Genomic DNA, 13,799 nt, shown 5'->3' on the forward strand with positions numbered 1-13,799 from the left:
GGATGAAGCTGACATGTGGACAGGAGACCTGAGTGAGAAGACTACACAGAAGCAGAGCTGGAGCCCTGACGGTCTGCTCTGGGTATCTGTCCTCCACGAGGATTGTCTTTTAGATACCTTTAATGTAATATTTTGTTATTCAAACCACTTAAGACTGACTTTTCTGTTCCTTGCAGCTAACAGTGTGTGACAGACAGAATGACCCCTCCAAAATGTCCATGCTGTCATTGTTAGTAACACCAGTAGATTAGGTTCCATGGTGAATGGGACTTAGCAGATGCAATTAAAGTCGCAGACCTTAAAAAAGAAAAAAATTCATCCTCGATTATCTGGGTGGACTCACTCGAATCAAATCATGAAAGCAGAGAACTTTCTCTGGCTGGAGTTGGAGACACGAGGTAAAAAGGGAAATGAGAGAGATCACAGCATAGAATGAATCTGACCTGCTTTTGTTGGCTTTTAAAGAATAGTTATTCATAAACTTTTGGCTGCGCTGGGTCTTCATTGCTGCGCACAGGCTTTCTCCGGTTGCCGCGAGCAGGGTCTCCTCTCTATGCGGTGCCTGGCTGCTCACTGCGGCGGTGTCTCTGGATGTGGAGCGTGGCCTGTACGGCTTACAGGCTCGGTGGTTGTGGGTTTATTTGTCCCACGGCATGTGGAATCTTCCTGGACCAGGGATCAAACCCATGTCCCCTGCGTTGGCAGGTGGATTATTAGCCACTGTACCACCAGGGAAGTCCCTTTTGTTAGCTTTAAAGATGAAGGGAGCCATGAGCCAGGGAATGTGGACAGCCTCTGGAAGTTGAAGATAATCCCTGGCTAACAGTCATCAAGGAAAGAGGGACCTCAGGTCCTGTACTCCATGTACCTGAATTCTGTTGACAACCCAAGGGCACCTAGGAGCAAGTCTCTCCTAGAGCCTCCAGACAAAATCCCAGACCAGCCAGCACCTCCATTTCAACCGGTAAGACTCTGAGCAAAGAACCAGCTTGTCACACTGTCCCAGGATTCCTGACCCACAGAACCATGATGTCTGAGCTCATGAAGGGTTTTAGTTGGGAGTATCCTCAGGTAGGGTGTGTAGACTGAGGGCCAGAGGTCATCTGAGGAGTCAGACCTGGTCCAAAAGACTAGAAGCCCACTGTAAACGTGACCAAGAACATCAGATCATCTAAGAGGGACAACCAGTCCATCCTAAAGGAGATCAGTCCTGGGTGTTCATGGGAAGGACTGATGCTGAAGCTGAAACTCCAATACTTTGGCCACCTGATGCGAAGAGCTGACTCACTGGAAAAGCCCCCGATGCTAGGAAAGGTTGAAGGTGGGAGGAGAAGGGGACGGCAGAGGATGAGATGGTTGGATGGCATCACTGACTCGATGGGCATGAGTTTGAGTAAACTCCGGGAGTTGCTGATGGACAGGGAGGCCTGGCATGCTGCAGTCCATGAGGTCACAAAGAGTCGGACACGACTGAGCGACTGAACTGAACTGAACTGAAGAGGTATATAAGATCTGGCAGCAACAGCAAAATGGAACAGAACTAGAAAAACAAGAGGCCTACAGAGCAGATAGATGTCACTGTAGGAAACCAGACAGGGCTTCACAAAAGCCTACATATGATTGGCAGCATATGAAACCACGAGAATGAGAAAGAAAACTGGCTGGGGCTTCCAGCGATTAGCTGAATATTAGTGCTCAAAGCTGAGTCTAAAGTCTGGGTGTGCCATGGCTGATTCATGTGCATGTATGGCAAAACCACCACAATACTGAAGCACAAAGGTGGTACCAATACATCTGTTAATGGCCACTGGATTAGCCGAACTTCTCTGTCTGCCCTACAGCACATGTTTAAATAAACAAAAGAGGTTTTCCCTTTTCATTTGAGGATATGATCCAAGACTGCTATAGACATTTGAATTAATAAACGAGTACTAAGTGGACGTGTTTGTGAGAGGGTACATTTCTTCATTGTCACATTTATTTCTTCCCCAAATGTCCTCTGAGATATCTCTGTGCCAGGCAGGAATCTCCTCAAGTGTTTCCAGTTATTCTCCATTGTTTAACCCTCATTCATATTTCCTCTTTTCTATTGGTCTTTCAGGATATAGTGAGGGAGCCTACCAGATCTCACTTTTTAAAATTAATCTTTATTGGAGTACAATTGCTTTACAGTGTTGTGTTAGTTTCTGCCGTACAGCAAAGTGAAGATATACGTACACATATTTCCCCTCCTTTCTGGATTTCCTTCCCATTTAGGTCACCATGGAGCACTGAGTCGAGTTCTCTGCGCTGCACAGCAGATTCTCATTCATTGCCTACTTTATACACAGTATCAGTAATGTAAATATGCCAATGCCTATCTTTCATCCCACCCCTCCTGTCCCCGCTTATTAATAGTCCATACGTTTGTTCTCTACATCTGTGGGATTTCATTAAAAGAAAAAAAATTAGAAGAACAAAGATAGTGACTATTCCCTGAATGAATTTAAAGTTCCAGGAAAGTTGAGTATGTTTTTGACTCTCTGAGTAATACTGCACTTCCACCCTGCAGTGTCAAGTATTTTTAGGGTTAGGTGACTAATCCATCCTACAGCAGCTTCTGATAAACTAAAATCTGGCCTGTTCCAAAGAGTCACAGTGTTATTTTTTAAAAATAACAGTCATAGCTGTAAGCTTGTGGTTTTCTCATTTACAGCATTTTATCAAGTGACTCTACATTTTGCCAGGAGACAGAGGAAAGAAAGGCTTTAAAATAAGGCACTCAGTCTCATCATAAATAGAATTTCTACCAAGTTGCTATTCATATCTTTAAGTTTCCAAATGTTTCTATTTTCATACAACTGGCTATTGTTGAGTCCAAGGCCCTTGAGTATAAGTCATGCTGTGAGCAACAAGGCACTGACGGCTGGCCCCCAACCTCCCCCGCTCACACACACAAGTCCTCACCTTGGTTCTCTCTAGGTTCAAGAGGTATCTGTCCGGTCACCAAAATTCAAGATAACTACCCCCCAGAGCAGATTCCAATCTCAAAAAAAATCCCCAGGGTGTGTTTAGAGGAAAGGGATTGTTACCATCTATGAAATACAGGCCACATACCAGGCGTGTGAAATGTATTTCCCTATTGAGAACTGTTTTACAGAAGCTGTGGATACTAACCCAGGAGAAGAGTACATTGTCACAAAGCTTTGTATTTGATGGCAAGAGATTCCCAGGCTCCTCAACTCCAGGGTACGTGAACCCCAGATGAGGAGTCCTGAACTGGAGTACTGGTCTCAAACCTCTTTTAATAAGAAGAATTTAATAATAAACCCTTTTAATAAGCCTGAAATAGTGCAACTCGGACTGGGACTTGAACTCATGGGCTGGGACTCGAACCCATGGGCCGGGACTCGAACCCATGGGCCGGGACTCGAACCCAGCCAAAATCCAGACTGGGATTTGAAGCCACTGTCTTCTGAATGAGATCACACCCCTGATCTCAGGACTTAAGTTCAGGTTCGTTAAGTCTCCTGGCAGAAAGAATTCAGTGGGAGACAAAGTGTAAGAAGTGTAATTTGTAGAGAGATCCACATTCCATAGACAGTGCGGTTTGTCTCAACAGGTGAGAATGGCCTTGGGAGAAACACACTCCACCCACAGACAGAGTGCGGGCCATCTCAGAAGGCGAGAGTTCCAGAACATGGGCTGGTTAGTTTTTCTGAGCTGGGTAACTTCACAGGCTAATGAGCAGGAGGACTGTTCCAACTATTCCGGGGGACGGGCAGGGATTTTTAGGAATTGGGCCACAGTCCACTTTTTGGCCTTTTATGATCAGCCTCAGAACGGTCAAGGCGCAGGTGGGTGTGTCATTTAGACACTGACGTATTACAATAAGCGTATAATGAGGTTCAAGGTCCTCTGGAAGTCACATCTTCTGTCATCTTGGACCTAGTTGGTTCTAACCAGTTTATGTGGTATCCTCAAGGGCTATATGTCATTCTTTCAGAGGTTGTGGCCTGCCCCCTTCCCTCCTGTTTCAAGCCCTTTAAAAAGCATAAGCTCTCAATTTATAGATGTTTACTTACAAATTATATACATGTACTACTCTGATAATATTCAGTTCTTCACTCAGTCGTGTCCAACTCTGCGACCACAGGAACTGCTGCACGCCAGGCTTCCCTGTCCATCACCAACTCGTGGAGCTTGCTCAAACTCATGTCTATACTCTGATAATATGTCTTTAATTACTCAAAAATTAAAATCTCAAAAAGATCAGATGGAAACAGCCATGCGGGACCCTATGGAACCTTCCTGGAAGAGACCCCTCCCCCGTATCCCCTGCTGCAGCTCCTCTCTGAAGGATCTAGATAATAGTATCTGATGCATATTTCCTGAGTTTTTCAGATGCTAAAACCACCACCCAGTGGAAGAAACTAACTACTTAATGATCATGAGCACATAGAGCCCAGATCTACCGGAGCCTAAGGACTGATAACGCTAACCCCTGTGACACAGTCCTGTTAGCTCACCGCCAACCAGTCAGAGAACTGTGCACAAGCTGATCACGCGCCCTGGGACATTGCCTTTGAAAATGCTTTGCTGAAACCCACGAGGCATTTGGGTGTTCTGAACACTAGCTCTTCTGGACGACTTGCTTGGCGCCTGCAATAAACGCTGCACTTTGCTTCACCACAACCCAATGTCAACAGATTGGCTTTACTGCCCATGGGTGTGAACGTTGGTTCGGTAACATGCCCACCCCCAGTGAACGCTTATACACAAGCCCTAGAGGCGGGCGCCCCACTTTGCAGCCCCTTCCCCAGGCCCTGCAGTCCAGCTGCATCTCGACGCTGGACTCTGCACAGCAGCAAGCTCAGGAAGCAAAACACTGAAAGTGCTACAGCAGAAGGGAAATGCTAATCCCCTCAGATAAAAATAACTCCCAACATTGTGAGACCGAGAAGCTGCACCCTTTCCACCTCTTATAGAAGATAAATAATAAGTCAAGATTTCTCAGCCGAAGAATTCAATGGAAAAGCTTTGACTGTTCAGTGTGAAAAGAACCAAGCTTCCCCTGAAGAGCCACTCTGCCCTGTTTAAGTTTTCAGGCCACAGTCGTGCTGTACTTGATAAACCAGGCTGTTCTGTTCTCTGTCAGAGAGAGAAAGGCACCTTCAGATGTGAGTGGGGAAGAGTGTTGAAAGGCTGCGTAGCGTTCTAAAAGCAGATCTCTTTCTTCATCTGCTCCCTCTCTGCACCTCACTGGCTTGCGTAAGTCGTTTAACCAGTCTGCTTCTTAAGACTGCTCGACTCTTAAACTGGGGATAGTAGCATGTGTATATGACGTGGTTTATTTGTGCTTTGCAATTCAAACGTGACATTAATGGAGGTAAACCTGTTCCGAACATCATAAATACTGCTCTATAAATGAAAGGAAACAAAAACTTGTGTCCTCCTGCCATAAAAACCAAAGCCAAGTAATTAAGAGAGTCACTTATATGGACTCTTCTGGAATGGCTCAGCTGGGAAAGAATCTGCCTGCAATGTAGGAGACCTGGGTTCAGTCTCCGGGTCGGGAAGATCCCCTGGAGAAGGAAATGACTACCCACTCCAGTATTCTTGCCTGGAGAATTCCACGGACAGCAGAGCCTGGCGGGCTACAGTCCATGGGATTTGCAGAGTCAGACACAGAGCAACTAACACTTTCACTTTTATGGGCCCTTCTGGAAAAATCAGTATGCAACTTGAAATTTTCAAGTCCACCCCAGGGACTTCCCTGGTGGGTACAGTGGTGGAGAGTCTGCCTACCAATGCAGGGGACACGGGTTCGATCCCTGGATTCCACCAGCCTCAGGGCAGCTGAGCCCACGTGCCACAACTCCTGAAGGGAAGGCCAGGCTCAGGAACGAGGGGAGTCACTGCAGCGAGAAGGCTGAGCACTGCAACACAGAGTAGCCCCTACTCACCACAGTTAAGAGAAAGCCCACACACAGCAATGAAGACCCAGGACAGCCAAATAAAAAAATAAATAGAAAAACAAACAAAAAAACACCTCCTTAAAATAAAGTCCACCCCAGACCTTTCAGATAGGCAGGTTTGATAAGTCATTGCTGCAATTCGCAATCCCGTAGCTAATCCCGTTCTGACGGATGTGACGGCTCCACCTGTGTAGCCACTGAGGCAGATTTCACACTGGGGTCATATATGCAACCCAGCCGTGAAGGCGGGCAGGACAAGGGAGTTGTGACAGTCCCAGTGGAGGACCAGAGGCTATGGCCTCACAAGGTCCAGCGTGGCCACCACCTGATTCTGAGAACCCTTCCAGCTCTTTCTGCTCGCTAGACACGCCAGCCGAATGCTGAGCCAGTGTCTCAGTAACGACGGCAAGCAGAGTCACTGGATAAGCTTGAAAGCTTTGGGGCCCTAACCCCAGTCCGCCGGCCCGCTCCGTGTCCGTGAAACACAGGTCCGAGATTCCTCCATAGATTAAGTCACTGAAGATGACTTACACAAACATTTTTAAAGCTTCGAAATTTATTGCTGTACATTTTCGCATAGCATTGACTATGGAAATACTAATAGTGCAAATATTTATTTTGGACTTTGTAGCATTTGAGGGATCACAAAGCTTTCTGACATCTTTCGCAATCATTAACGAAGATCTACATAGTTCAACTTCAGAAATTCAAACAAGTCATCTTATATTCAAAGAGATTACATAATGCTTTCTTGATCTCCTCTCTAGGACAAAAAAAAAAAAAACTACCCCGGAAGCCAGCAGGGGCATTCCTTTCCATGGTAACACAGACGTCTTGCAGGACTTTTCCAACTGCAAGACTCCGTGTTCACAGATTCATTCAACAAGTATTTACTGACACACTGTTCTGTGCCAGGCACTGACCTGGGCTCTGGGGACACAAACATGGAAAGATGCAGTCTCTGCTTCACGGTGCTTACAGTCTTAAAGTAGAAACAGACATGCAAACAAATTTACAATAAAGTGCTTCCGTGGAGGTATTTACAAAGTGCAGTAGGAATCTGGAAGAGAGGAAAAGCACATCTGCCTGGAGGGGATGAAGGACAGCTTCACAGAGGAGGTAGACACTGAGCTGCGACGGGACCAGTGCTCGAGAACCGGCCGTGCAGGCAGGTAGGCAGAGGGGACAACAGGGACAAAGACACAGGGGCCCAAGCGGCACTTGGAAGGAGCAGGTGATGCGGTTTTCCTTGAGCTGAAGGTGCAGCGGGGACAGTGGCAGGATGAGCTAGACAAGCAGGCGGCTATCAGATCCTGAAGAGCCTTTTGATCATTCGTCCGTCTACTCAGTGCACCCGTACGGAGTGCTTACTGTGTGCCAGGCACTAGGCTAAGCGCTGGGATTATAACAAGGAACAAGGCAGACACATCCTGGCTCTCAAAGAGCTTACATTCTAAGATAGACAGACCGAACAAAAGTCAACAAATAAATAAAATACAGACTTAGAAGACTTCTACAAAGGAAATGAACAGAGTGCCAAGGCGGAAAATAGAGTACTGGGGGTGTTTATAAAGTGGAGGGTAGTTAGGGTTATCAGCAAATGACTCTGGGAAGCTGACACCTGCAGAGGCCGCCACGACACACCAGGTACTGTGCTAACACGTGACAAACAGCATCTCGTTTAGTCCTCACGACGACTCTATGAGGTAGGTATTATTACTATTTCACTGAGGAGGAACAGGCTCAAAGACACTGGGGAAACCTGCCAAGTCACACAAATGGCAAAAGGAGGGTTCAAACACAGGTGCTCTCCATCTCAAAGTGCTCACTAGGTGGGATTCCAAACCGCGTACACAAGACAAGGGGGGATTCTGAGCAGGGACACGGTGAGATCACAGATGCTTCCAGGACCATTACTGATGCCTCCATGGAGGAGGAAAAGGCCGGATGGAGGGAAAGGGGACAGGTGAAAAGCAGAAGGTGCCGAGTGCAGAGGAGAGGAGGGGGGCTGCATGAAGGCGGTGGTTGTGGGAATGGGGAAGACACGCACGTTGACATGTTTATTTATTGATAAATAGATATGAGAAAGGTGGTTAGTAATGCTAACAGGACTGATGGGATGTTGGCAGCAAGGACAAGAGTGGCCTCTGGGATCACTCCTGGGTGTCTGCCTCGGCAGTGGGATCAGATGATCTGCTATCCCCTGAGTTAGGGAATGCAAGATGTGGAAGGTTGGGGAAATAAGATGATGAATGTACTTTTGGACATGTCCTGTGGGCGCATTGCGAACACATAGGCTTATGGTTCTCAGCTGGACACCATGGAATGGCTTTCAAACCTTGTTCTCTACCTGAGCAACGCACAGAATAACAAAAATCAACATTTTGTATGTGGGTACATTGTGGTTTTCCTTTGAATACAAAAGTTGCTTATAAAAGCATGTATGTCTTGGTTGGGCTGCTTTGTGAAATGAACCCATGATGGCCAAGGTGAAGTTACCCCAAGCTTAATGACAAATGAAGACTCGTGGACTTAGAGGAGTCTAAGAAAAGCCTTCGGGCATTCAGTCTAACTAGTCATGATAGCTTTTAAAAAGAATCAATACTAGCTTCCCACTGTCACCCCAACTGGGGACAGTCAGAAGGGCCTAGGGCAGGGAGCCTCTGCCACCTGTCTTCCCAGAGTCTGCAAGTACCTTTACTTATTTGCCAGCAGAAGTACTCTGAGGAAATTGGTGGCCTCAGGCCCAAAGATCAAAGTTGAATGTGAATCAGGAATTCCAAGAAGGTATCATCTATGCAGTCTGGCGTAAGGTCCCGAGAAACAGCAGCTCAAACCTAGCCAGGCACACTGCTTTCACCATTTCCTTTTCTTTCCTCAAGAACTGGAAGGGTGCTGAGGATACTAATTTAAAAACACACACACAGGTGACATTTATAGGCAACTGGTCACATCCTTGATCACATCATTCTGCATCTAATTTTAAAAGAACTCAGAGTTAAGAAGTGCATAAGCCCTTCCTATAGAAAGATATTATTTTTGCTCTTTTTTTCTCAAAATGTACTTAAATTTGCTTAGTTCCATTTCTTGGCATCAGATTACCTTGTTTTGCTTTTTAAAACTCATTTCTTAATGCTGTGCCAGTTTGAGCAATTAGATATCAAGGAATTCAAGTAGTAATGAAGTTAATGCTTATGAGTTTCAACAGGAAAAAAAAAATGTTAAGACTTTGGAGGCTGGGTCATAATTAGAAAGCGTTACAATCTGGTTCATTTAGCAAGTCTGCCCAGAATGCTGCCTCTCTCTGTGACAAAGGGTCTCACCTGCACCTGTTAACTCTGTAAGCCAGTAGACATTGGAAAATACAAAATGTTCTCAAAAAACAGTCACAGACTTCCAGCAACATCTGAAGGGCACGTGTGTACCTAACTCACACCAGAGGGAAGAAAATGCCTTATTTTTATAGAAGTAACAAAAGTACTCGTTACAGGCAAGGGAAAATAAAAATTACCCACACTACATGACAACTTAGAATTCTGAGCACAATTCTCATGATATTCAGAGGCATATTGCAAATGTATGAACTATTTCCCACCACCTTCATTTCAAACTTAAGGCCCAGGGAAGACAGCTGAATGTCAATCAGAAATCCTAAGAAGGGACTATGCATGGTGTGTGCTCCTTAACAGAAAGAATTCCAATCAGTCTGTGAATATAATCATTTATTTGTCTTTACAGTGATGATGGAAGAATGTACAGGTGTCCTCTTTCAATAAAGTATAAAAATCTGTTTATATACAGTGAAGTCACAATAAGCGCTCATTGGGAAATTTATTTGGTACTCCTGATCTGTTCATATTAAAATTGGGGGGAGAACAAGTATTTCATGGAAGTGCTACATTTCCAGTAGATTGCACCTGGCATCAAAAGCTCAGCTTCATTTTAAGGGTCCTGCTCGATATTACAAAAAGACTAATTTTAAGTCCTGGGACTCAAAATAAACATCATTTTTGAATAATAGATATATACATCAAAAATACATCTAAAAAGGCATTGGTTAGTGCTATTAAAAAGCTCTATGTGCTCAGGTACATTTTTTTCTTACACGCAAAACCCAGTGGAAACGTTTTTGCTCAATTCTAGGAGTTTGCTCTCGGGGAAAGTCGGTCAAAGTTACCTGCAAGAAAAAAAACAAACAGACTTAAGTAATTCAATGATTTCTCAGGTGAGGTCAGCAAAACTTGGAAAAGCAGTGAGAGATCAAATTTCAGGTAGAATAGGATTTTTAAAGCCTTGATAGTATTTAGTTACAGCACTTTGTACATAAAAAGGACTCAACAGCTCCCCTCATTGTTTCAACTTTTTTAATTCTGAAAGAATCTTCACTTCATTTTCAAAGAAATCTTATGGACCCTTTTGTATGCTTATGAAAATATTTCTATCATTAAGTAAATCAGCATAAAATGGGAAATCACAGAGCATACAAATGAAAAAAAAATCATAAGATATAGCCAAATCCAAACATATTGAGAAAATTTAGGAAGATTTCTACTAACAATGATTTATTTTATTTCACCATAATTTATTTTACTTCAGAGAATTTATAGATAGAAACACAGTGAAGTCTTATTACTACTTAACTTGGATGAAATTATATTGTACAACTGCCAATTCAATTATTTATGTATTTGATATAGCTTTAAATCTTAACACTTTTTGTTTTTATAATTATCTTCTTGCAATCACTCCTAAAATGTTCAGCAACCTGGGCCCTCTTCTTGAGTGTAAAATCTTAAGCAACACAGCAAACCTCAACCTGTTACTGACGGGCTGCTTGTGTGTGCGCGCGCATGTGTGTGCACATGCATATGTGTGCATGCGTGTGTGTGGTATGTACATGTGTGTGCATGTGTGTGTGCGTGTGTACATGTGTATGCATGTGCATGGGTGTGCGTGTGTACGTGTGTACATGTGTGTACACGTGTGTGCATGTGCATGGGTGTGCGTGTGCATGTGTGTGTGTGCAGTCACAAGCTGTGTCCAACTCTTGCGACCCATGGACTCTGTGTGTGAGTATAAAACATCCTGCTAAGAAGGACCATTAGAAAGACCAGCCCTGTCATAATGCAATGAACATACCTAAACAGAACTGCGTGGTACAGAGTGCTGCATGTTACCAGGCATTTGAACATGGCCATGCCCCACCTTTAGTCAAGCTAAGTCCTACCTATTCCACAGTTAATTATGAACCCCTAATTAAGTCATGTGGCCGTGCTCTGGTTTATTAAACACTCTAGGTGTACGTGGAGCTAAATTAATGATTTAGGTAAATTTAGTTTTGATAATTAAGATATACTTCTAAATCTTCTATAACCCAAAAGTCTAATGGCCTGGTCTAATGCCATTCTCCAGTTTAGAATATGATATATGTAATACCAATTTCTCCCTACCCAACATGCAGACGTGTTGGCTATTTTTTAAATGTATATTAACACTTTGATCACTCAGCATTAATTAGTTTGTTTTCCACGTTAACCACCTTTGTGCCAGGCAATGAGCGATGCGCCCTTTATGTGAGCCAAGTACCTAGTCCCTACAACACAAGGTCGCTTACATGAACCAGGGGGCTGCCTTGACGTCAACCTGCAAAGTAATGTGCAACGTAGGCAAAGGTCTAGTAAAACCTCAACGACACTACCCTTGATTTTTCCTACATTGTTTTCAGGGGAAAAGTCTGGAAAACAATTAAAAGCTCTGAAAAAGAGGGCTTTCTTGGAATCAGTTCTCAGATTTCCACACTGCGCTGAAGTCTTTAGACAAAAAAAAATACACTTTCAGACTTCCCCCTGAGAGACTTTACACATACAAAGTGTGCTCATCACAGTCCAGAAAATACACCCCTATTGGAACGGCAGACAAGATTCAGCGTCAACACAGCATCATCCTGTCCTCGATACGGAAACCGAAAGCAAACTACTTAAAATAGCACCAAACTGGATTTAAATGGTGCTGCACGGTCAGGAGACTGTGTGGCCAGAGGTCACTGCTGCCGCTGACCAGGTTAATGTAAAAGTTGTCATTATTACCTGATTTGTGTGCCACTGTGGCCTAAGCCACTCTGAATTAAGACAAAAGCACTGATGGGAAGGAAAGGCTGAGTGAACAGTGAACTCCTCCCAGCGTGCGACACCTCCAGTCTACCCCTGTACCAAACAGGACCCTCCCCACCACCCAGCGGGCTCCCGTAAAAAACCTGGGCTTGGTCATCCGTCCCACTCTCCCACCCTCCTGTCAGTCAGTCACCTGGTCAAGTCGATTCTACCTCCAAATACATCTCAGATTGGCTTTTCCATTTCTCTCTGCATCCCCGACACCAAGACCCTCATGAAGCCACCGTCACCTCTTGCTAAGCTACAAGCTCCTAACTTGGTCTCCCTGCATCAAGTCTGTGCTACAGAGATCAGAGAAGGAGGGGAAAGGGAGGGGTTTTTGCCTACTCTGTGACCATACTTTTATGTAGGGGACAAGAGACCCCTTCACCCCAGAAAGCGACCGTGGCGGAGGCGACGGCTGCTTCACCTCCTGCAGCACCTCTCTCCCTGGCAGAGTCCTTTCCTTCCTCCTCTGCTTTGCTCCAGTGACAAAGAGCCCAGGTCCCTCTCAAGCAGCCGCAGGGGGGTGAACATTTTCACATCATGAGAAGAAAAGGATGCACTCTGCTATGGTCCTTAAATACAAAGGGGGCCCGACAACAGCAGTGCACAGGATACACAGTGGAGGAGGCTTTGCAGGCGCCGCTGAAGCTGGCTGCAAGGGCAAGAGCAAGGAAATAAAAGCCCGGAGTGTCCCCACGTCCCAGCGTTGCTGTACCTGATGCCAGTCTTAGGCGTCATCTCCACTGTCCACTTCAAGGTCCACGGCCTCCGCGTCAGCAGCTCGTGACAAGATGTCTGCCATCAGCGCCTCTTCCAATTTCTTACGTACTTGCTGTACTCGCTCTTCCTGTTTCCTTTGTAAAAACAAGAGTAAAAAGACACTAACAATTTGGCCAGTGTTGGAACAATGATGCTGCCGACGACGTGGTTTATCTTTACTCCAAAGTCAGGAAAATTCCTCAGAAACACACACTTCCTTCTCCTTAGACTTTGCAAAAGCGGCCTCTAACCCTCACAAAAACCAGGTCTCGTGGGAGATGAGCTTTGCCCAAAAAGGGGGACATTCGGACAGGAAGGGAAACCCTCATCTCACAGAGAATTCTGGCAGGAGGAGGTTTCTTTCAGGGACCTTTTCTTCAACTTCAAAAACTTCAAATATGTGAAGGTTCAGGGTTATTCCTATAAGGGATAATGTGAAATAAAAGTGGGAAATGATATCGGAAAATAGGAAGGAAAAGAGATGTGCTGGGTGAAGCACTGAGAAGGGCGGAGGAGGTGGAGGCGAGATGGGCCAGTTCAGCTGCTGCCTCTGGTGGCATCGGGGAGGGCAGTCGGAGCTCTCCCCTGGGTCCGCAGCCTGCTGACCACAGGCCGTCACAGAGTAGCCAAGAGCACACGACCCTGTGCACCAAGGGCGGAGGAGGAGCGGACCCTTGAGCTGAGCCGAGTAAGTGAAGAACACGCAAGGTCCTCTGGGTCCTGGGGACTCTCAGGGAACCTCCAAAGTGAGAGTTAAAAACACCACGTCACACAGAAGAGGCAGAACCATGACATGAAGAACGGAGCGCACCAATGGTATCACATTTCATCCTTAAAAAGCAGGAAAAAAAAATGGAGAACAGCTACCTGACAGGGCAAGGAAAGATTCCTAAAACAGTTCCAGCAAACCAAGATGGCAAACAGAAAC

At 45.3% G+C, this 13,799-nt stretch overlaps 1 protein-coding gene across 3 annotated transcripts in view; it reads right to left on the minus strand.

The window, feature by feature from the left end:
* Nucleotides 1-9,664: 9,664 nt before the first annotated feature.
* The window catches only part of MBD2 (methyl-CpG binding domain protein 2), a 68,018-nt gene continuing 63,883 nt past the window's right edge, over nt 9,665-13,799 (minus strand). For all 3 annotated transcript variants that reach the window (XR_015153542.1, XM_086372423.1, XM_086372424.1), the window contains 2 exons: nt 12,828-12,966; nt 9,665-10,134 (listed from right to left, as the gene is read on the minus strand). Coding sequence is in view for 2 of the 3 variants with exons in the window: in XM_086372423.1 (XP_086228549.1) it covers nt 12,840-12,966 (127 nt within the window). In the remaining variant the exon portion in view is untranslated. The remainder of the gene's footprint in view (nt 10,135-12,827; nt 12,967-13,799) is intronic.

This window comes from Bos grunniens, chromosome 24, assembly GCF_055505025.1.
Source record: "Bos grunniens cultivar Pamir isolate PY7600 chromosome 24, Bosgru_T2T1.0, whole genome shotgun sequence".
NCBI classification, from domain to species: domain Eukaryota; kingdom Metazoa; phylum Chordata; class Mammalia; order Artiodactyla; family Bovidae; genus Bos; species Bos grunniens.